The sequence below is a fragment of the Danio rerio genome, chromosome 2 (genome assembly GCF_049306965.1).
Source record: "Danio rerio strain Tuebingen ecotype United States chromosome 2, GRCz12tu, whole genome shotgun sequence".
In the NCBI taxonomy this organism is placed as follows: domain Eukaryota; kingdom Metazoa; phylum Chordata; class Actinopteri; order Cypriniformes; family Danionidae; genus Danio; species Danio rerio.
Genome location: NC_133177.1, coordinates 57,838,418 through 57,864,851, shown reverse-complemented (window position 1 = coordinate 57,864,851; position 26,434 = coordinate 57,838,418). Strand labels below are relative to the sequence as shown.

General features: G+C 35.8%; 1 protein-coding gene across 9 annotated transcripts in view; it reads right to left on the bottom strand.

Moving 5' to 3' along the window:
- Positions 1-18,878: 18,878 nt before the first annotated feature.
- Positions 18,879-26,434, bottom strand: part of mtcl1 (microtubule crosslinking factor 1) — a 127,995-nt gene continuing 120,439 nt past the window's right edge. For 5 of the 9 annotated variants that reach the window (XR_012394986.1, XM_005171457.5, XM_017352451.4 and 2 more), the window contains one exon: positions 19,406-22,024. Coding sequence is in view for 4 of the 9 variants with exons in the window: in XM_005171457.5 (XP_005171514.3) it covers positions 21,800-22,024 (225 nt within the window). In the remaining 5 variants the exon portion in view is untranslated. Of the gene's footprint in view, positions 22,025-26,434 lie in introns of all 9 variants that reach the window. The other 4 variants (XM_017352453.4, XM_073931611.1, XM_073931613.1 and 1 more) reach the window with 1 other exon arrangement.

The window sequence follows — 26,434 nt, the reverse complement described above, 5'->3', positions numbered from 1 at the left end:
TTTCCCTAAATCTGTCTTTAATTGGTAAATTTCTCCCAGGTGAATCTTGGATTTTTCTATTGAAGGTGCATGAGATTGACCTATGTTCAGATTCCTACCGTTTTTTCTTTGTGCTATGCAGTGCTGTCTTTTCCTTTCTGTTTCACAGACATGATCTGTCGACAAATTACAGTAAAAACAGCAAAAAAAAAAACAGTTATATTGACATCATGACAAAGTAATTTGAGTGTCTTATCTGTGCACAATGATTAGGCACTGCCACCAAGTGAAGTTTATTCATAAACTAATTGCGAGAGGATCACGTGCTTATGATTTATCACGGCCGGTCTCGCATTTGCTAATCACTATCTTCCAATCATATGAGCCCTAAGCTACTATAAATAGCCACAGTTTTCAGTTCACTTTATCTTCGTTTGGAAGAAACCCCCCTCCTCCCCTATTCTCCTCCTTTACCTCTGATTGGGCGGCACGGCGGCCCAGTGGTTAGCACTGTGAGCCTCACAGCAAGAACACTGCCAGCCCTGGTTCCACAGGACCGGTGGGTGTTTCTGTGAGGAGTTTGTATGTTCTCACCGTGTCCGCGTGGGTTTTCCCCGGGTTCTCCGGTTTCCTCCCACCATCCAAAGACATTCAACATACATAACAATCAAGCTTTGTCTAATCCCTTGTGTTCCCTTAGCTACCGCAGCAGGGGAGTTCTGAGATCCACTGAGCTCAGGCTCCCCTCACACCAGCTAAGTGTGAACGCTTGAAATCACTTTTATTGTCACGTGTGCTATGATGAGTGAAAAGCTTTAAAAAAAAAAAACCTTCATTCACACAGAAATTTAGATTTAAGACGAAGGATTTTGAGCAAGAGACTGGCTTTTGCTGGTGTTTTGCTATTTGCACGTGTTGTTTCGAGAAATCCACTTACTGTTTTGCAAAACTCAATTATGATCAGAGAAACGTACCAAAGCCACTGAGAAAACTAAATATGGGCGCATGTGATACATACTTTTTCGTGGCATATTTTCCTAGAAGAATAAGCTCTGATGAGCCAGTTAATGTTACTTTAATAGGCACATTCTGTGTAGGTTATTAATAATACCTGCTTATTTTTCTGTTTGTTTTATGAAATTGTATATTAGATAAGGTCTCATTTATTTGCATTGATTGATAGATATTCATGTTGACATCTGAATTATACACACAAATAAAAATATATATTTATGACTATATTTCAATCGAGTCAGTGCATTCGTTTTTCCAATGAAACCTCAAGGTCACACTTTATTTTGATGGTCCGTTTACATTGCATCTACATGCCAACTAATTCTCATTAGATTATCAGTAGACTGTTAGGTTGGGGTTAGTGTAAGTTGACATGTACTTGCAAAGTTTCCTATAGTGAGTTAAATGTCTGTTTAGCAGCAGTATCAGCAGATATTAAGCTGACAGTCAACTAATACTCAAATTGATCATCAAAATAAAGTGTTACCAACCTCATTACTAGGCCCACACGGAATCTGCGCACAGAATTCTGCAGAGTTTCCGCAGATTTTAGCCCATCATTAATTCTGTTAATTTACTTGAGTAAATGTGTGTAAGTCTATATTTATTCACTTTTTAAAAATGAATTACAGTAATTTTATTGACATATGAAAATGTTCATCTAATTTATGTACAATACAGGTTGTAAAGTAATATTTTCTGTCTTTTAATATACATATTTTATGAGAGACTTGCTTTATTTACCAAACAAAGTGAATCTAATTGGATTTGCATTTTAAGCAATAAATAAAAGTTTTTTTTTTTTTTTTTTTTTTTACAAATTAAGGTTTTAGTTATGATATAACCAAAATAATTCCGCAGAAATCCACAGATTTTTCTAAAATTTTCCACAGGAACAGCAAAAAACGTCTGCAGATTCCGTCTGGCCCTACTCATTACTAATTTTAATCTTATATTATTATTTTGTTGCTCAAAATTGTGTAATTTTTTGTTTTGTTTTTAAGAACAAAAATCATGATTTGCTAATTTGTTATTTTATTTACTGTAAAATGTTGCCTGTTGTGCTCAAATCTTAAGAAAGTTATGTTATTTATTTATTTTGATTTATGCTAAACCCCAGTCTTTACACTTAACCCAGACACACACCTGTGAATATCAGCAGATTTAAAATGAAAACACAATTTGACCAACTCGTGAGCTATTAGGGCTGTGTATTGGCAAGGGCCTGACAATATGATACAGTACATATCACAATACAATGTACAATACGATACGATATATTGCGATACAATACATATTGTGATATATTGCAATTGTTTGTATTAGTATGTGTTACATTGAATTTATGTGTTACATTGACAACTTAAAAAAGTCAGCAGACAAATTCAAATTCCGATTCCAATTTATTTTCCATCCATTTCAATTTATTAGCACTGTACAGTGTGATTGAACAGAGAACTCACTGAATTGTATTAAATGCGTATTGCTATTAAACACTGAACTAAAATGTATATGCCACTAAAGTCACATATAAATGAAATAAACAATTTATAAAAATAATGCAAGTAAAAAAAATTAAATGCATCAAGTAAACATAAAACTGGAACACAGTGCTCTAATATGTGGTAAACTATTAGAAAGTGACAGTGCGACTGACAGCACTGTGAACATTCTGCTGTGAAAACTGGTAAATTGATGGAATGCGCAAAACATTTTACATGTAACCTGCCGGCCAGATGTGGTGCTATGGTCATGTTTGACATGTTGTCTGTTACAACGACAGGTCCTTCCATTTTATGTCTCATTCCTCCTATGCAGTTTTCAGTAACTCTGCAATGTTAGTTGAGGTAGACGGAAGCTTGTTAATGATGTTATCCAGTGTAGTTTGCCTTGAATCAAGAGGTTTCAGTTGAGGTCGCAGTGCCGCTAATTCATCTGCGTGGTGATAACGCATGTTCGTAGAGTTTCCTGCAAATGGCATTTTTTGTCTAATTCAGTACTCTGGTATAGTGTTAAAACCAAAGTGCAGCCAGACGTCAGCTCTGAAAGCTGGAGGCGCCTTTATATTTTCCACCATGCTCACTCTTGCTTACATGATACCATACTGCTTAGCGTTTTGTTGATAGCGAGTTAGCAACATCTACTGGATCAGAGGAGGAGATTGTTTGGCACAACTTGAATCGATACGTCAGGTTGGACTATCGATACACTTTCGTGAAAGAAATTATCGCGACAGTTAGATATATCGATATTTTTGCACAGCCCTATGAGCTATTTAAATAAAAAATAAATAAAAGACACCTGATTTATATCATCACTAGTCAGTTTTTAAGATGTTACCTAATTTGTGCGGTCATTTTGGAAAGATTTTGGCCAGACACACCCACACCAGGACTGAACAATATAACATTTTAGCATTAGTATCGCAATGTGCGCATCCGCCATAATCACATCGCAGGATCTGCAAAATTTAATCTGTGCTTTGTTAAATCAGTGCAGAGTTTTTTTATTTTTATTTTTATAAACAGTTGGATACAAGTTATGAATTTTGGAGGTGTAACAAAAGATTAACTGTATTTTTTTTTGCTATGAAGATTTTACAGTGTTATTTTAAATTTGCATGGCAAAAAATTTATGATTTTAGTCCAAATTTCTAAATTCCAAAGTAAAAGCAATATTATTTTACTTACACCGGATTATTTTGCTTCTTTTAAGAAATAATTTACTTAATTTTGAAAAACAATATTATATTTGTCTAGAAAATATTTCTTAATGTAAGAATTTAGATATCTGAAAAACATTTTTTTTGCATTGTGATTATTCAATTTCTGTCCCTGAATACTGTTTAATTTATAAATGAAATAAATTTAAATTAAATTTAAGTGAAGTTTAATTTTAAACTAATTTTGAGAGGAAAACGTGCTCGTAATTGACCCAGCTGACCCACATTAGCTAATCATGATCCTCCAATTAAAGAATCCCAAGTCACTATATATATCCTCATTTCCTTTCCACAACCATCTTCATCTGGAAGAAACCTCCGTCCTCCCACCTTTATCCAGAATGGGCAGCACAGTGGCCCAGTGACTAGCACTGTTGCCTCACAGCAAGAACACCAATGGCATTGGGTCCTCGCTGGGCCATCTGGTATTTCTGTGCGAAGTTTGCATGTTCACCCCGTGTCTGTGTAGGTTTCCCCCGAGTTCCCCGGTTTCCTCCCACCATCCAAATGTGCTTTTTATTATAGATAAAATAAGCCTAAATCTTTTCTCTACTGTCTTACTCTCAGGAAATTTGCCTTGGCCTCAGCAGCGGGGAGTTAGCGACTGACCTGAGCTCAATTTCCCCTCACCCTGGGAAAGGGCAGAGCCCAGGGCCCGGGGATCCCTTGAGCTCAGGGCTTTCTCAGCACTTTGCTGGACACCGGCCCACCAGGACCGAGTTTGGACACCCCTGCTCTAAACCAATCCTCACAGCAAACAATCTGCATTTTTATATTTTCAAAATGCTTCATTTTGTGTGATTTATGAACTGTTTTCTCTCATGGGGACTAAAAAATGTCCTTATGAGGTCCACATAATGTGGGAATACAAGGTACACTACACTCACTGGCCACTTTATTAGGTGCACCTTAGCACCAGGTTGGACCCCCTTTTGCCTTCAGAACTGCCTTAATCATTTATGGCATACTGTAGATTCAATAAGGTACTGGAAATATTCCTCAGAGATTTTGCTCCATATTGACATGATAGCTTCAAGCAGTTGCTGCAGATTTGTTGGCTGCACATTCATCATGCGAATCTCCCATTCCACTACATCCCAAAGGGGCTCTATTAAATTGAGTTCTGGTGACTGTGGAGGCCATTTGAGTACAGTGAACTCATTGTCATGTTCCAGAAACCAGTCTGAAATGATTCACGCTTAATGACATGGTGCGTTATTCTTTCTATCATTTGGAACCAGTCTGGCCATTCTCCTCTGACCTCTGGCATCAACAAGGCATTTGCGCCGACAGAACTGCCGCTCACTGGATATTTTCTCTTTTTCAGACCATTCTCTGTAAACCCTAGAAATGGTTGTGCGTGAAAATCCCAGTAGATCAGCAGTTTCTGAAATACTCCGACTATCCCATCTGGTAACAACTACTATGCCAAAGTCAAAGTCACTTAAATCCCCTTTCTTCCCCATTCTGATGCTCGGTTTGAACTGCAGCAGATCATCATGACCATGTCTACACGCCTAAATGCATTGAGTTGATGCCATGTGATTGGCTGATTAGAAATTTGCATTAACAAGCAGTAGGACAGGTGTACCTAATAAAGTGGCTAGTGAGTGTCCGATAACACAAACTTACTGACCCCTTTCTCTATACATCAAGCTCTTCTGTACTGTTGTGCGTGTGTGTGTGTTTGCAGGCGGTGGAAGATTATGTCCATGTCCTTTATGAAAAGATCATTTAGTTCAAGCTCTATTCAGATCATCTTTTTTTCTTCCTCTAAGCGTCCTCCCAACAGATGCTTCCAGGCAGAATGTGACAGCGCAATATTACAAGAGCTTAAAAAAATCATATGATTTAATAAGATCTGAGCGTCTTTTCTTAAGAGTTTTACCTCCTAACACAACTAGTATTATGTCATGGTTATATCAGGACTGTTGTTGCGTAATGTGTTTATGGGGATTTATCAGAAACATTTTCTTGCTGTTCTGGAGTGACGGGCTTTACACTGAATGAAACATGCACTGATATTAGTTTTCTGTTTCGCCTAATGTTTGTTTATTTGGATGCGTACGAGTTTGAGGGCAGAATAAAGCAAAGAAGTTCACATGTAACTGTAGAAATCTCCATCACAATATCATGACCTCACAGTGGTGTCGTTTCCATGACTACAGTCCTCTTGGCAAGAGCCTTCATCCTAACAAGTGTGTGCAAAGGTTTAGCAGCCTGACAATGACTGTGCCATCTGTGCTATAACACAAACACACACACACACACACAAACACACACACAAATAACCTTACACTATCACATACACACCTACATGCACACACTCACACATAAACACACTCACGTGCACACACATTCTTACATGCCCTCGCACATAAACTCACGCACACACACACACACACACACACACACACACACACACACACACACACACACACACACAGACACACACACACAGACGCACTCACAATGTATTAGCAGCTATCACATGTATCAGCAACTAAAGACAGTCAAAGTGTTAACATGTTGTTGATTGAACTGTTCTCTGTCAGTATTTTCTGATGTAAAATACGGTTTGGAAGATGGATGGATGGATGGATGGATGGATAGATGGATGGATAGATGGATGGATAGATGGATGGATAGATGGATGGATAGATGGATGGATAGATGGATAGATAGATGGATAGATAGATGGATAGATATATGGATGGATAGATGGATAGATAGATGGATGGATGGATAGATGGATGGATAGATGGATGGATGGATGGATGGATGGACAGATCATAGATAGACAGATAGATGGATGGATGGATGGATGGATAGATGGATGGATAGATGGATAGATAGATGGATAGATAGATAGATGGATGGATGGATAGATAGATGGATGGATGGATGGATGGATGGATGGACAGATCATAGATAGACAGATAGATGGATGGATAGATGGATGGATGGATAGAACGATAGATAGATAGAACGATAGATAGATAGATAGATAGATAGATAGATAGATAGATAGATAGATAGATAGATAGATAGATAGATAGATAGATAGATAGATAGATAGATAGATAGATAGATAGATAGATAGATAGATGGATGGATGGATGGATGGATGGATGGATAGACAGATCACAGATAGATGGATGGATGAATAGATAGATAGAACGATAGATAGATGGATGGATGGATGGATGGATGGATGGATGGACAGATCACAGATAGATAGATAGATAGATAGATAGATAGATAGATAGATAGATAGATAGATAGATAGATAGATAGATAGATAGATAGATAGATAGATAGATAGATGGATGGATGGATGGATGGATGGATGGATGGATGGAACGATAGATAGATAGATAGATAGATAGATAGATAGATAGATAGATAGATAGATAGATAGAACGATAGATAGAACGATAGATAGATGGATGGATGGATGGATGGATGGATGGACAGATCACAGATAGATAGATAGATGGATGGATGGATGGATGGATGGATGGATGGAACGATAGATAGATAGATAGATAGATAGATAGATAGATAGATAGATAGATAGATAGATGGATGGATGGATGGATGGATGGATGGATGGACAGATCACAGATAGATAGATGGATGGATGGATGGATAGATAGATAGATAGATAGATAGATAGATAGATAGATAGATAGATAGATAGATAGATAGATAGATAGATAGATAGATAGATAGATAGATAGATAGATAGATAGATAGAACGATAGATAGAACGATAGATGGATGGATGGATGGATGGACAGATCACAGATAGATAGATGGATGGATGGATGGATGGAACGATAGATAGATAGATAGATAGATAGATAGATAGATAGATAGATAGATAGATAGATAGATAGATAGATAGATAGATAGATAGATAGATAGATGGATGGATGGATGGATGGATGGATGGATGGATGGATGGATGGATGGATGGATGGATGGATAGATGGATGGATGGATATGGTTGACAGCTGTCTCTGAATGACACTCACAGAGGTTGAGCTTCGGATCTAATCTCTGATTGTATTACAGCTCCTCATCCGCTGGCATTGGATTAATGTTTGCAAGGAGATGGAGATGTTCACAGGCTGGAGATCAGTCATGGAGAAACCCATTACAATGATGAAGATTAGTAGAGAAAGTGTCCACACGTGTCCCTCATCGCACAGCAGATCCGAAACACAAGGACAGGACAATCAGATCAGCGGATGGATTTATTTGAATGAGATCACAGTAATTAACTTATCAGAACTCAAGACTCAAACGAGATCTCCAATGCGTTTCCAGAGACAGTAATACCATCAGTCTGCAATCTGAGTTATTAGCGCTGTCTAAAGAGCAGTCGCTTTAAAACATTACTGAGAGCCAGTGTGAAATAAAAAGAGCATGAACAGTCAAATTAATACATGTCACTTATCATAGCTATTGAAGTGTCATTCAACACCAAAGTGCTCAAAACAGGCCACTTTAAAGATGTCAGAAGGTTATTATGTAAGGGATAGAGTTCATCCCGACGGTTGTTATAACAGAATAAAACTTGTCAGGCTAATTAGCAACTGATTTATACTTCTGTGTGATCGGCGTGACCCACAGCACCTGCCTTGCGCATAGTTGAGCCAACCAAGTATCCTAATCGCAGAGCTTGTGCTACACATCTTTGCGACGTGTAGTTACATTTTTTGAGAGGTGTGCGTCAGCCAAAGCGAGGGCTTATGCAACCATGCGAAAGTTGCGCCGGACCATACACGTATGCTTGACGCAGAAGTATAAATTTCTTTATTCTGCAAATACAACCACCTGGGGTCCGTTCTTCGTATGTGGATTACTCCGTTAGCTGGATTTGGTTGTTGGTGATTTGACATTTTCCAGGATTGCTTTGCTCTTCAAAACTCATCCGAAAGTTGCTGTCATAGCAACAGTCCTGGTAGCTCAAACCTGCTCAGGAGCAGCAGGATTAGATCGGGTCAGTTCAAGCATAGATAATGCTGAAAGTATGTACTGAATTGTGATAATTTTTTACAGTAGTAGTTATAAACACTTATATAAATATTTTAACTATATATATATATATATATATATATATATATATATATATATATATATAGTTGAAGTCAGAATTATTAGTGCCCCTTTAGATTTTTTTCTTCTTTTTTAAATATTTCCCAAATGATGTTTAACGGAGCAAGGAAATTTTCACAGTATGTCTGATAATATTTTTTCTTCTAGAAAAAGTCTTATGTGTTTTATTTCGGCTAGAATAAAAGCAGTTTTGAATTTTTTAAAAACTATTTTTGGGACAAAATTATTAGCCCCTTTAAGCTAATTTTTTTTCGATAGTCTACAGAACAAACCATCGTTATACAATAACTTGCCTAATTACCCTAACCTGCCTAGTTCACCTTATTAACCTAGTTAAGCCATTAAATGTCACTTTAAGCTGCATAGAAGTGTCTATTATTTACTGTCATCATGGCAAAGATAAAATAAATCAGTTATTAGAAATGAGTTATTAAAACTATTATGCTTAGAAATGTCCTGAAACAATATTCCCTCTATAAAACAGAAATTGGGGAAAAAAATAAACAGGGGCGCAAATAATTCAGGGGGGCTAATAATTCTGACTTCAACTGTATATATATATATATATATATATATATATATATATATATATATATATATATATATATATATATATATTAGTGCTGTCAATCGATTTAAAAAATAAACTAATTAATCACGCTTTTTTTTTGCAATTAAATCGCGATTAATCACATTTAAAAGTCTGAAACTTGCCATTTTGGCTACTCAAATGTAAAATGAATGTAAAAGTAAGACAAAAAAACGATAGTGAGGTGATGGTGAGCGACGTAATTTATGGGGGAGAGCGGTGGGGGTGACTTGTGTGCCTCATACCTGAAGAGCAGGGGTGGGGGGGGGGGGTGTTGCGCGCGACATACCTGAAGAGCTGAGAGCAGGGGCGTAGCAACCGGGGGGGACGGGGAAGTCCCCGGCACTTTTAGAGACAAACCATTTAGAAACAGGTGATTAAAGATGTAAACCTTTGGATTTCATACTGCTGTCCCTGTCACTTTTAAAACGTACACTACACCCCTGGCTGGGAGAGATGCTGTGTAGAGGGGTGAGCGACGTATTTAGGGACCGATATTCGGTATTTAAGGCCTGATTTCCAGTAGATTATCATTTATTTGCAGGCATCCGGGAGTCTTTATGCATTTGCAGGAGACTCCCGGAACCTTCCGGCGTTTATTTGGTTGTGAGACGTAGTTCGGACAAAGTTGTCTGTGATTCCTCCTATTTTAAAGTCATGCAGTGTGAACTCTCCTGTCGCCGATCCATCCTACAGAACTCTAGCCCAGATAGTCATGCAGTGTAAAAACAGCCATGACACGATTCTTAAAATCCTGCTGTCTGAACTCGACATTAATATAACGGTGATTTGATGCTTCACAAAAGTAACAAACACCTTTACCAATATCAAAATGCTTTTGTAATGCAAAATTAATTTAAACATCCAGTTATTCTTTACATCGATTAAGAAACCGGCTACTAAAATACTACTAAGGCTACTATAATAAAAGAACATCCGCTCTAACTATAAAACTAAATAAATTGCTAAATACTCTTGACACATGAAAGTGTAAAGTTTGCAGTTCACAATATAGTTGGAAAGTTATTGGGTATCATACTTAAACCATTTACTATGAATTTGATGTAATTCATGGATAATTGAATATTAATCAGATGATGTCATTACGCTGCTGTGCCGTCAGCCAATCGTTGCATTTCTGATGATGATTTTGTGGATCGATAGATCTGTCTTTTACTACAAACTCAGTGATCTCAGATCAGTTCATCCAGACATCTTAATCTGATTCACAAACGTGTTTGAAGAACCAAATTAGCCAGAGATCAATTATCAAGATTAACAGATCCAGGATCTGCCAAATGATCTTAGATTATTTAACAGTGTACGAAGAATAGACCCCTGGATGTACTTTATCCCTTTTATCACATGGCTACTTGCAACAAAACTTAAAAAAAAAAAATAGACATTCTGAAATGTTATAGATTTCTAGATTAATTCGAAGCTGACAGAAAGTGAAATGGCTGAATGGAGCACTAACCTACACATTGTTGAGTCACAAGATGGCGCCAAACAGTCAAAAACAGCATGTGATGCATGTCTACAGGGGTCCGTTCTTCGTGGATTACTCAGTTAGCTGGATTTGGATATTGACGATTTGACACGATCCAGGATCGTTTCGTTCTTCAAAGCTGATCCGAGAATTGTTGTCATGGCAACAGTTCTGCTAGCTCAAACCTGATCGGGAGCAGGTTCAATTCATATAAACAGGATTAGATCGGCTCAGTTCAAGCAAAGCTAATACAGAAAGTATGTACCGAATTGTGATATTTTCTTACAGTAGTAGTTATATACACTTGGGAAAACGGTACATATTTTTCAACTATACATATATATATATATATATATATATATATATATATATATATATATATATATATATATATATATATATATATATATGTATGTATGTAAAGTTATCGTCATTAATAAAATAAATTAAGTTATACATATTAATAAAACGTATGCAATCTGCACCCTCGAAATTAAAGTACAAAGACTGCCACCTGGTGGTGCAAAGAGAAAACTTATTGATATGAACTTTTTAGATCGCTTTAGTACAAATTGTGTATAAGTATAATAGAAATGCACAATATGTGACTTTTTTTAAAGCAATAATACATTTATGCAGTCATAAACAGGTTTTGACAGTTAATATGACGGTGATTTGATGCTTCACAAAAGTTGCAGACGCCTTTACCAATATGAAAACGCTTTTGTAAACAACCAGTTATTCTTTACACCGATTTAAAAAAAACGGCTACTATAATAAAGAAAATATTTTCTAAATGTGGAACTAAATACATTGATTTGCATTGAAATACATGATGATACTCTTGACACATGAAAGTGTAAAGCCTGCACCTCACAACAAATGTGGAAGGTTATTGCGTGTCATATTTAACGGTTTACTGCTAATTTGATGTAATTTTGCTCACATGGATAATTGAATATTAATCAGATGATGTCATTACGCTGCTGTGCCGTCAGCCAATCGTTGCATTGCTAATCATGATTTCGAGGATGGATAGATCTGTCCTTCACAACACACGCAGCGATCTCAGATCAGTTTATCCAGACATTCTAATCTGATTCGGGAACTCGTTTGAAGAACCAAATTAGCGAGAGATCAGTTATCAAGATTAAAAGATCCGGTATCTGCCAAATAATCTTAGATCATTTAAGTGAGGTACGAAGAACGGACCCCAGAACAAAAACAATGGTACCAACGTATTTCCTGTTTTACATTTTTAATTTCTATAGCTTCAGATAATCTCTGAAGAAACCCATTTTGATAAATAATGCTGTGATAGCATGTTTTAACATTGAAATATGATTGAATGCCTCTTGTTGCAGTTATGAAATGTTCATGGGCCAATGGCATGACCACATAGAAATGGTGGATGTGAACATATTCACTGACGATCAAGAAGATTCAAAGTACCCAGATAAGCCTGTTATTAGTTTTAGTGATTGTTATGGATTTAGGGTGGCGGGAGATGGGTGTGGAATAAGGGAGATTAACGTTACCCGGGGAAAACGGTATTGTTAACAGGTTAATAACCTGCTAACTAAATTGTTAACCCATGGTTAATAACTTTAACAAAATATAATGTCAAAACATACAGAGCTACGCTCTAAAAATTCAAGTGTTTTAATAAGCCTACTAGCACAAAAACCAGGCGTGTTGTGTTGGTGTCACCTTTGTGTTTTCTTGTTTCTGATGTCCAGATGCAGGGATTATCAAACAGAGGCTCATTCATCAGGTACACGTCGAATAATGGAGTTTTGACCTTCCTTCAGGCGCCTGATGTCAATCCAGCTCCACTCTATAATCTCAAACAGACATATTCAGAGCGAGCCCTGCGTGTTATACAGAAATTAAAGGATTTGGGAGTCCTGGGAAATACAGTGACCTCCGCATGCAGATCACTGACCCGCTGCCACCTGGTGATGAAACGAGCACGCGCACGTAAACACACGCACGAGTGCTCGCTCACGCGTGAAAAGCTTTCAAACTGTTCTCTCTCTCTCTCTATGTCAAAAATATACTACTATTACATTTTATAATATTTACCAATGGCTAATATCGCTAATATAATAAAATAGCTAATATATTTTACAACATAATTATGGCTAATATACTATACTAAAATAAAACTGATTAAATAGTTTTGATATGAAACTTTACTATATTGCGTTTTTAACGTTAGTTTGTGCCATTTATTTATTTAAATAGGGTTATTGTGTTTACTTATGTAAACAGGCTAGCTAATTCATGCTACAGAATTTGTGGTAATTCATACTAATAGTATGCTGAACAATTTAAACACAATACTATTTTGTGCTATCAACATTAATTCACTCTAAAATAATACACGAGGTAACTTATATTTCTAACCACTTCTAACCAAAATGCTGTTAGCACTAGTGTTAGCATAGTTATAACATTAACCTTGTCCTTGTGCAAAAACATGATAGCTTGTATTATTATGGACTTTTTTTGACTTCTGAGTAAAACCTTTAAGCTTTTCAAAGCAGACCTGCCTTTTGTCAAGCCAATATCAAAGTTTGTAACCAAACTTTAGCTAATCATTTACTTTAATAATATGAAGCTGTGGTTTACAGTACATAGCTGAAGGTCATTGTTGCATGATGCAGAGTGGATAAAGCCGATCTAACTCATTTAAAAATAAAAAAACAAGGCTTGACTCATTATAGTTTTCATAAAATGGTTATTTTATACACTATGTAGTAGCCTAAGGTTTTACAACAAAACAAAGCAAATAAAAAGTTTCTTGGGCTCAGTGCTGATAGTGACATTTAAACAGATGCTAGTCACATGTGTATTTGAAGAGTTCGGATGCAAAAACCTCTCAGTGCCATCTAAAATTGTCTTCTAAAATTATCTCTTTTTTTTTTCCTTAATTAAGTAATTTGACTTTTATGGCAAAAAATAGTTTATTTTTTAACACTTTTAGCATGAAAAAAATGAACATAAACATAAGAAGCTTTGAAAAGTGCTCATTGTAGAAGAAAATTTTAGATGGCACTTAGAGGTTTTTGCATCTGAACTACCTGACAAAAGTCTTGACGTCGATCCCAGTTGTAAGAGCAACACATAATAACTTCACTTCTAGTTGATCTTTTGAAAAAAGTGGCAGAAGGTTGATTTTTTGGGATAAATCATCTGTTGAGCTGCATCCCAATCATCACAAATACTACAGAAGACCTATTGGAACTCGCATGGACCCAAGATTCTCACAGATATCAGTCAAGTTTGGTGAAGAAAAAGTCATGGTTTGGGGTTACATTCAGTATGGGGGCGTGTGAGAGATCTGCAGAGTGGATGGCAACATCAACAGCCTGAGGTATCAAGAGATTTGTGCTGCCCATTACATTACAAACCACACGAGAGGGCAAAAAAAAGGAGAGGGCGCTCCTTCTCATACTTCAGCCTCCACATCAAAGATCATGAAAGCAAAGAAGGTCAAGCTGCTCAAGGATTGGCCAGCCCAATCAGCAGACACGAACATTATTGAGCATGTCTGGGTAAGATGAAGGAGGAGGGATTAAAGATGAATCCAAAGAATCTTGATGAACTCTGGGAGTCCTGCAAGAACGCTTTCTTTGCCATTCCAGATGACTTTATTAATCAGTGATTTGATCGAGTGTGGAGTGCATCATTTCTGTGTGGAGTTTGCATGTTCTCCTCGTGTTTGCGTGCATTTCCTTTGAGATTCGGTTTCTGGTTTCCCTCCCACTCCAAACACATGCACTGTAGGTGAATTGAGTAAACTAAATTGGACGTGGTGTATGTGTGTGAATGAGTGTGTATAGGTGTTTCCCAGTACTGGGTTGCGGCTGAAAGGGCATCCTCTGTGTAATGCTGTGTTCACACCAGACACAGCACGTGCGAATGAAAACTTTATTCGTGCGTAAATAGATGCATGAACATTTTAAGTTTACTTGCTTCATGCGTCAAGTTTACTTAGCAATAGACGTGCATTCACTTCATGGGCAGGGCTTCTTTCTGCCCGGTGACTTTAGCTTCGTTGCTAAATGGCTTACTTGGATTTTATTGAGACAATAGCTGTGTTTATGTGCCTTAGGAAGGCTGAAAAACAGCTTACATTTGTTCGGCGCTGCGTCTGAGTCCACCATTTCAGAGGTGCACCCAGCTCTGTGAATTCATCAACTCCTCCAGAAACTCTTCCTGGATGATGGAAGCTCTCAGCGGTGCTTCAGACCGAGTGGAGCCCAGTTTGATGAGCTGTTGTCTGGTGTCGACAAGAGGATTTTACTTCAGGAAACCAACAACAGGCACTACTAATTTGTCATAATCACGCCCCTACAAGAGAAGTCGGCTGAAGCTCTGATTTTCCAACTAGAGTGATTCTGCCGATACCCGCGTTAAGCATGTCAAACGTGCAAAACACTCAACTCGCGCCGATTCATTCACGCAAATCATATCCTTGCGCCGCCTCATTTGCTCGAATCCTGCCGCAGGATGTCTATTTGCATCTTTGCAACATGTAAATCACTCGCGCTTGATGCTTCATCTACGTCTGGTGTGAACGCAGCATGAAACATATGTTGGAAATAGTTGGCAGTTCATTCTGCTGTGGCGACTCCTGATGAATAAAGAGATTAAGCCGAAGGAAAATGAAATGTGAAATAACTCACAAAACCATAGTCATTTTTTTTGTAAATACACATTCAATTTATTACCAATGTAACACTCTATTTTTAGACATCTGACAGTGACTTCATTTAAAACATTCATAGTTATTTTCGTTTTCCTTCAAAGAAAAGAAACATCTGAATTCATAGTAACATCTATACAAAGACCAGTTAATAGGTACAATAATGGGCTTAAAAAGTGTTCTTAGTGATTTCAATGCAAATTCAATGGCAACAAAAATGACATGAGCCGCCACACACTGTGAACGGCAGTGTGTGTGTGTGTGGGCTTACAACATGAGCTTTATCACAAGGTACAACAGCGTCTGAGTACATGCACTAAAGTGCTAGTGTTTAAAGGCATGCATATCAAATATGATATCTGCACAACTGCTGTCCAAACCCTAGTCAACACATCTGAAAGAAACGCGGACAGGATTCCCAGTGGGATAGAGGCTGTAATTTGGAACCAATCCTAAAGCATCCTAAATATTTATTAGATGCACTGATGTCTTAAGTCCATGTGAATAGGAAGTTCAAAGCTCTCGATTTTCCGGTCAGTCTACGTTCCTACTCTCATCTATGGTTATGACAGAAATGACAAGATCTCGGATACAAGTGGCCGAAATGAGTTTCCTTCGTAGGGTGGCAGGGCCCACCCTTATAGATAGGGTGAGGGTGAGTCACCCAGGAGCTAGGAGTAGAGCCGCTGCTCCTCCACAATGAGAGATGTCAGCTGAGGTGGCTCTGGCATCTGTTTTGGACTGTTTTTGTGCCTCCTGGATGCCTACCTAGGGAGGTGTTCCAGGCATGTCTTACAGGGAGAAGGCCTCGGGGAAGACCCAGGACATTCTGGAGGACTATGGCTGCGTCCGACACCGCATACTTCCATACTATATGTATATAGTATGCTAAAATCAGTATGCAAGCCGAGTAGTAAGTCGAAATTCATAGAATTCGAAAATCAGTATCCGAGAAGAACCCGGATGACTTACTACTACCAGCGAGATTCTTAAGTGCACATCCCATGCACGCTGCGCTAGCCCATGATACCCTCAAGAGAATTCATGAATGGGAGTAAAGCGGCGCAACTGATGCCAGTAGATCACGTGACCATGACAAAATGGTGGAAGTAGTACGTCCGAATTCCATTCATACTGTATAGAATGTACTTTTCTAACGGCCGAGTAGTATATTTAAATAAAAATGCAGTACCTACTGAGTAGTAGGCGGTTTTGGACGCAGCCTATGTCCCCCCGGAGAACCTGGAGGAAGTGTCTGGGGTGAGGGAAATTTGGCGTTCTCCTGAGACTGCTGCCCCCACGACCCGGCACTGGAAAAGTAAATGGAAATGAATGATATGTTGATGATGTACCGCCAACTGTAACGGAATATTGAGTAGGGGGTGGGGCCTTTTTTTGCGCATCATTCTCTTATAGCAAACTAACGGTAAGCAAGGGGGGATTAGTATGCTGTTGCTATGAAAACCCTCATGTTGACGTCAACAGAAGGATTCCAAACGTGGAAGCAAATAGTCAGAGTTTCATTGATGATTACTAAAGTCCCTTTAAGACAAGTGATTTCACTCGACGACCATCTTTGAAATGCCTTTCGGGCAGTATGCTCTGGCATTCTGTCTAAATAGGGTAACATCAAATTCTCCAAAACTGCTTATCAAGCTTATCGTTGAATTTCTTATTAGGATTTACCAACAAAATTAAACAACAACTGTGTTTTTAGTTTCATTTCTAAATGTTCGAATCACACAAAATCTGCAGAACTCTCGTCTGGTCCAAGCCCCTCCCCATGAGTATCGTCAGTCTAGAGCAGGGGTCACCAACCCTGTTCCTGGAGAGCTACCTTCCTGCAGAATTCAGTCCCAACCCTGATCAAACACACCTGAACTAATTAATAGTAACTAAACTGAAATGTGCAGGAAGGTAGCTGTCCAGGAACAGGGTTGGTGACCCCTGGTCTAGAGCAATCGATGATTGGCTCCTGTACTAGAAGGCGGGCTTTATTCGCCATATAGTGATCGATAATTGGCTCATGTTCTAGAAGGCGGGCTTTATTTGTCATATAGTGATCGATAATTGGCTCATGTTCTAGAAGGCGGGCTTTATTCGCCATATAGTGATCGATAATTGGCTCATGTTCTAGAAGGCGGGCTTTATTCGCCATATAGTGATCGATAATTGGCTCATGTTCTAGAAGGCGGGCTTTATTCGCCATATAGTGATCGATAATTGGCTCATGTTCTAGAAGGCGGGCTTTATTCGCCATACAGTGATCGATAATTGGCTCATGTTCTAGAAGGCGGGCTTTATTCGCCATATAGTGATCGATAAATGGCTTATGTTCTAGAAGTCGTGGCTTCATTCGCCATATTGACCATTACAGTATTCCCCATACAAAACAATACGAATGACATGTCATGTGTATTCTATAGTCTTTTGATTACCAAAACAAATTTTTTTCAATGGATTAACTTGCATCAATGAATTATTATCTTTAAGAGAAATAATGAGCTATCAAAATGAACATTGTAAATTTTGATATCACGTACTGGGATATACGGACGTCACAATGCTTTCTGAATTGCCGTTTTTTTTTTTCTTGAAATAAATATTTAATTATTGATATTTAAATAAATTAAATGATAGCGCACGCATACTAATCCCACACACGAATTGAGTTGGGACAAATCTTTGAACATCATGTTTTTGTGGATTTTGCAAACTCAAGTAGTGTGCATGATTTCTAATCTTCTAGTTTATACTATTTTATTCAGTGCACCTATGGCAGAGTTTACGCTACTTTTTACCATTTATTTCACTAAATATGGGTGGCGCAGTGGTTAGTACTGTCGCCTCAAAGCAAGAAGGTCACTGGTTCGAGCCTCGGCAGGGTCAGTTGTCATTTCTGTGTAGAGTCTGCATGTTCTTCTCTAGTTGGCGGAGTGCGGTACAGGTGAATTGGGTAAGCTAAATTGTCCGGGGTGTATGTATGTGCATTGGATTGTATGGGTGTTTTCTGGAGTTGGGTTGCAGCTGGAAGGGCATCCGCTGTATAACACATGTGCTGAATAAGTTGTCGATTCATTGCGTTGTGGCGACCCCTAATTCATAAAGGGACTAAGCCGACAAGAAAATGAATGAATATGGCTGTAGTGTATGAGTGGGTGTGAATGCAAGAGTGTATGGGTGTTTCCCAGTGCTGGTTTGTGGCTGGAAGGGCATCCACTGAGTAAAACACATGCTGGATAAGTTGGCGGTTCATTCCGCTGTGGTGGCCCCTGATTAATAAAGGGACGAAGCTAAAAATGAATGAATGAATGTTGCAAAATACATTCAATATGAAATTAAGTAGTTACTTCAAACTGCTAAGCAATAATCAACCAATCATAATCCACCTCGATGTTTGGCTAATTAAATATTCATATATTTAAATCTTGACCTTTTCACAGATGAAAAATGAGTAGCTTTTAGGTTGGTTTCAAACCACTGAATGTCCGACTGGAATCCTGCACGCGTATTGCTTTCGGATTTTGAGACTCGGGAAATGTGCATAAGGATAATCAGCGTCGATATATTCTCCTGTCGTCATGTACAGAGCTGAACATTCAGTTTTACATTGGGATTTAAAATACATCGTTAGATTGACATCATGTATCGTTCGTCCCTGTCGAAACTAGAGTTTCCATTAGTTTAATCTAATTCTCTTTATAAATACAACTGAGTCTTTGAAAATTCAAGCATCAGAGGTTTCCAACAAAACGGGATGTATGCGGAAAAATTAAGAAAATAGTTTTATAAACTATATATACACACACAGAACGTAATTTAACAAATGATATTCCAAACAAAACCGAACGTAAACACGTGTAAACTTTTATGCTTTTCCGACATATATGATTTACTATCCAGTTATGTTTTCAGAACATCTGAAAAGAAGTTCGCTGTTTTATGACCAACACATATAAAGTCATATGTATTGCATACATGTACGCTGACGCAGACCGTGGCGAGGTCACGCGTGTGTAGGCACCTCTTATTAAACACTTTGCGGTGTTTTTGCGTCAGTACATTCCAGGTCCTCGAAAACTCCCAAATGGAACGTTTGGAACGGAATCTTCAGTTCAGCTGGTGCTCATAGAACTCTGCCCTCTAGTGGCAGTTTAATGGTTCCGGATGGTTCCAGTAATAAAGATATATTAATAAAGGAGAGTGTATACCTAAAATGTTCAGCGTATAACCACAGTTTTTCATTTATATGTATATCGGTTGCACTTCGAAATCCTATATAGACCATATTCAGCCAGCTTCCACGATAATACTTCCATTGGTGTAATGCTAATGCGGCATCCAGCAGTTAAAAGACACAATACATCTCTTCAGAAATTTCTGAAGGACGAAGAATTTCAGAAAAGAGAAATCGTTCAATTTAGATGAGACATAGGACCTACAATTCAGGTAAGAAGATTCCCCAAAGTTGTGTTTGAACAATACTATAGTGAAGTGTACTAAAGAATACTCCATCAATGTATGTTCGATAGCATTAACTATAGCAAACTGATCAAATGCAATAAATACTGTAGGATACTTTAGATTTTACTACAGTAAACTGTGGTGTATTGCAGTATAAGAGTCATTTGTTTATACTGTAGTTGCTGTGTTACCTTTGCAACCATATAATTAATGCCACAGATCAGTTACTATAGTTGTTGTGTTACCATAGCAACTACAGAATTACTACCACAAATGCATAACTGAAGTTGTTATCATAGCAACAATATAATTAATGCCACAGAACAATTACTGTAGTTGTTGTGTTACCATAGCAACTAAAAAATTACTACCACAGATCAATTATTATAGTTGTTGTGTTACTATGGCAACTATAGAATTACTACCACAGATCAATTATTATAGTTGTTGTGTTACCATAGCAACAACTGAATTACTCCTACAGATTAATTATTTAGTTGTTGTTACCATAGCAACTATAGAATTACTACCACAGATCAATTGCTGGTTGTTACGTTACCATAGCAACAACTGAATTACTCCCACAGATGAATTACTATAGTTGTTGTTACCATAGCGACAACTGAATTACTACCAGAGATCAATCACTATAGTTGTCGTGTTACCATAGCAACTATAGAATTACTACCACAGCTCAATTACTGTAGTTGTGTTACCATAGCAACTATAGAATTACTATCACAGATAAATTATTATAGTTGTTGTGTTACCATAGCAACCATAGGATTACTACCACAGCTCAATTACTGTAGTTGTTACCATAGCAACTATATAATTACTATCACAGATAAATTACTCTAGTTGTTATCATAGCAACTATAGAATTACTTTCAGAGATCAATTACTATAGTTGTTGTGTTACCACGGCAACTACAGAATTACACCCACAGATAAATTGCTTTAGTTGTTATGTTACTATAGCGACGACAGAATTACTCCCACAGATAAATTACTATAGTTGTTGTGTTACCATGGCAATTATAGAATTACTATCACAGATCAATTACTATAGTTGTTACCAAAGCAACAATATAATTAAGGCCAGATCAATTGCTGTAGTTGTTGTTACCATAGCAACTATAGAATTACTACCAAAGAACAATTACTGTAGTTGTTGTGTTACCATAGGAACAATAGAGTTACTACCAAAGATAAATCACTATAGCTGTTGTGTTACTATAACAACTATAGAATTACTACCACAGATCAATAACTATAGTTGTTGTGTTACTATAGCAACTATAGCATTACTACCACAGACCAATTATTATAGTTGTTGTGTTACCATGGCAACTACAGAATCATTTCTATAGATCAATTGCTATAGTTTATATTACCACAACATGTTAATTCACATACTTTACTATAGCATAGCTCAAAAACACTACAGTATTTATTATGGGTTACTATAATATTTTTTCATGTGGGTTTTGAAGCCAAAGAAACAATATACCCAATTGAATAATAAAAATCATAATAATCTGTTATTTTGTATATATATTTTGTATATAGTTGTTTGAATGGAAGTGAACACCTCAGTCTAGAATTATCATGGCAGCTGAATGGGCTGAATATGGTCACCTGTGAGGAAATAGTGGAGGTGTTGCTAACAGAAGCATGTGTGTTTGTGGTTTAGGCTGGTCAGGGTTGCAGGAGGGTCTCCAGGCTTGGCTCCTCAGTCTCTGGGATGGTGTGAACGGGTCTGACGGGCGAAGGGAAGAGGAACCGCTCTGAGCGCTCGCTGTATTTGGGTGAGGATGAGGGCGAGTGAGACGCCCAGCGGGACGGAGGACGCCGATTGGCAGGACGAGCCGGACGCAGAAAGCAGGAGTCCAGAGGCGGAGCCACAGGAGAACGTGGCAGATCCTGCAGCAAAGAGGAAAAACGGGATCAGTCAAGTGTGATTTATGACTTTACTTTGAGTTTATGTGTTAGTTGGGGGTAAACAAATACAAAAATTAAATAATAAATAAATAAAACATTGATTTTAATTGATATCAAATAAGTAAAATTATTCATTTAAAATAAATGAAGGAAAGTTACAAAAAATAAATTATTAACAATATTTTATTATAATAATAATTAATTATTTACATTAATGAATAATATTTATTAATACAATTAATAACATTTTATATTTTAATTAAAAGAGCTGAAAATGAAGCTGAAATATAATATAGTATTACATAATATAATATTTAGCATAATATAATATAATATAACATAACATAATATAATATAATATAACATAACATAACATAATGTAATATAATATAATATAATATTTAGCATAATATAATATAACATAACATAACATAATATAATATAGGAAAAACACATTAAAAACTAAGAAAAATGAAATAAGAAAAGTGAAATATTACAATTATATTACAATTATAAAGACTATAGAAGAAATAAAATTAATTATCACTTAATAAAAACAAAAAAATAAAAGCAAATTTAAAGTACTGTAATAATACAGTCCTCCTGTAAAATGTGAAATCTTTTTCAAGTATTTCCCAAGTGCTGTTTAATAGATCAAGGAATAAAAAAAAGCTTTAAAGATCAATATTCAGTTTTATTAGCGCCCTTAAATTTTTTTTAACTATATATTTTTATATAACTTTTAACTATTGTTATCCTGAATAATGACTTGCCTATTTAACCTAAACTGAACCTAAAGTTACACCTTTAAATGACACTTTAAGCTGAATACTAGTATCTTAAAGAATAACTCGTACAATATTAACATATTGTCATCATGGCAAAGATAAAAGAAATCAGTTATTACAAATTAGTTATTTATAATACTACTGCTTTGACCTAAGGCTGCATTTACACTGCAGATCTTGATGGTCAACTCTGATTTTGTGACTGCATCCGATTTTTTGGATGACCTGCTTAAATCATGTTCTAAAAGTGACTCATATCCGATTGTCGACTGACGGCCGATTATAAAAGAGCGCTCTTCTCCATTCCTGTATTAAATCTGTTTGCAGGGTTTCATTTTTTGTTTTACAATAGTTTATAACAGAAAAGTTCTCATTTGCCCATCTTCTTTTTTTATCTAGGCCTTTTTAAACCATTAGGCATTTTAATGTAATGTCCATAGGGGGATTTATGCATGTGACATAAGCAATAGTTTTATATTAGTTTATATTGGTTAGGTGGCGGATGTTACGCTCTCTCTCTCTCATTATCATGATTAAATACTTGTGCTATATGACAATATAAAAGCTGTTTAAGTCCTCGTGTTTGAGATTTAAGGTTTGGGACTCTGCTGAAGTCTGTTCTGAAATGAAAGCGTCAGACTTGATGTCATTCACTATGGTTTTTAATGACGCGCGATTCGCATTGACAGGTGAAAATCCGATCTACCTGCTTACACTGCAGACACAAGGGCACGGATCCAATACATATTGGATAAATTTCCACATTATGAGCAAGGCCTGAATCTGATTTAAGTAAGTGTGCTTTTTTCCTGCTTACATGTACACGGGCCATAACCGTTCTGTGCCACATGGGAGAAACAAATCGTAATTGAGTCACTTGAAGCATGCAGTGTAAATGCAGCCTATACAGTATATTCATTAAGGTGTATATTCCACTTGTTTTATATGTAGAAATTCTGCTTCCAAGGAAAAAAAAAATGGTTTCGGCTTTTATTTATTCTGAGTAAATATTAAAAATGAATGAGATCTGGCTGTGAGAGTCAGATATTTTCTGTGGGTTGAATAATTCAGACAGGGATTTACATGTGCTTGAATCTGCGTTGAGTTCTTAGGTGAAGCTAATATGAAGTGAACTTAAATGAAGTTTTGAGGTTCAACAGAGGCAAAATTATCACCTGAATGTTTCTGATCTGCGTCTACAAACCTGTGACATCATAACCAGAGTGAGTGTAAATATGACAAAAATGTCAAATAAAATGTAAACATTATTACATGAAATAAGCTACATGTTATAAGCTACAACTAAAATAAAAAATTAAATTGTTCTAATAAATGAAAAACAATAAAGTAAAATAAAATAAAAAAAAATTACAATTACAATAAATACATAACATAAAATAAAATAACAAAAATACTATTAAATAAAAATTGTCATGAATAAATTAAAATTAAAATATAATAAAAAATAAGTAACAATATTAATAAATGAAATATAATAAAATAACACAACAACAAATGAAAAAAGGCAATTATGATAAACAAAATAAAATAAATTAAAATAACAAAACCTAAAATACAATTAATTTAAATAAAACAAATTAAATTAAATAAAAATTCTAATAAATAAAATAAAAATAAAATATAGTAAAAAATTAAATAACAATTGTAATATATGAAACATAATAAAATTACATATTATCAAATAAAATTACAAGTATAATAAACAAAAGTAAATAAATTTAAATAATATAACATAACATAATTTTTTTTAAAAGAGAATAAGTAAATTAAAATACTATTAAAAATAACAATTATAATAAACAATAATAAACGAAATATAATAAAATAACATAATATCAAATCAAATTACAATTATAATACACAAAATTAAATAAATTAAAATAACATAAAATATAATAAATCAAAATTAAATGAAATAAAAATTCTAATAAATAAATAAATATTTTAAATAAAGTAAAATAAAAACAAATGAAATGAATGACTGTGTATGTACATAATTGTATTATTGGTGTTTGTAAATATGAAGAAGGCTACGAAAATATCAACTTCAATGACATGCAAGATTTTTGTGGATTTTTTTAAATTCAAGAAATAAAAAAATCATAGCATTCTTTGCTCATATTTACTAAAGGTGCCAATAATACTTTTGTCCATGACTGGATATATAAAAACATCCAAGCATAAAGGTGTTGTTAGATGTTAGGAATGAGATCCAGCATTAGCAGCAGGTGTTAAAACGCTGTAGCAAAAACCAAACCAACACAAACACCAGCCAATGAGCCATAAACGGCCTCTAACACACCGCTAACACTGCTAGCATGCGCTAATGTTGAGCGTCCTGCTAACACCAGACAGTAAAAACACAAGAGGTGAGGATGTGAAGTCTCCATCAGTAGAGCTGCTGAGGTTAAAGAGCATTACAAACAAATCACAAACACCAAGCAGCCAAAGGACCTACGGAAAGTAAAAGAGTGAGTATTTATTAATAGTCACAATGGGTAAACCATCCAAAAAGCCACTTGAGTTTAATTTGTGCTCCAAACTTTAATAATAATAATAGTAATAATAATAATAATAATAAAAGTAATATTCATAAAAAATAATAACAATAATAATATTATAAAATAATAACAACAATAGTATTATTATTAATAATAATATAATAATATAGTAATATAAATAACAATAATAATGTTAATAATAATGTTAATATTATTATTATTATTAATAATAATAATAATAATAATAAATAATAGTTAAAAAATAATAAAAAATAATATTTATATACACTAGCGGTCAAAAGTTTGGGGTCAGTGGGATTTTTAAATGTTTTAAAATAAGTTTCTCCTACTCACCAAGGCTGAATTTATTTAATCATAAATACAGCACACATTGTAAAATTGTAAAATGTTATTGCACTATAAAATAACTGTTCAAAAGGGGATTATAATTTAATTTAATAATTTATTCCAGTGATTTTAAAGGTGAATTTTCAACTTTATTACTTTAGTCTTCAGTCACATGATCCTTCAGAAATCACTCTAATATTAATTATTACAATTATTATTATTATTATTAATGGTAATAGTAATAAAAGCAACAAGGAGTAATAATTTCATTTGAAACAGCATACTGTAAGTAATGAATAAATATTTAATAAATAAGTATTTAAATATTTAAAAAAATATATATATATATATATTTAATAAATGCTGCCTTGATGAACAAAATAATTTAAATACATTATTTTTTTAAAATTAAAATAATATTAATAAAAAAAAAAACTGACCCCAAACTTTTGACCGGTAGTGTCGATCAGTGGATGAGTTTAATAAAATAAATAATTGAATGCGCATGTTAAATATTAGACGTTTGGTGATAGGCGGTGCTTTTGTTAAAACCACTTCTTGGTTGGTCCCAAATCTTTTTTAAATGCATTAAAGGGCAGCGCATACATTAGCCTTCCCCTGGAGTTTGTTCACCCTTTGCCTATGGCCCTGACTCTCATCCCTGCTGAAAAATCCAGCTTAAACCAGCCTAGGCTGGTTGGCTGGTTTTAGCTGGTCGACCAGCCTGGTTTTAG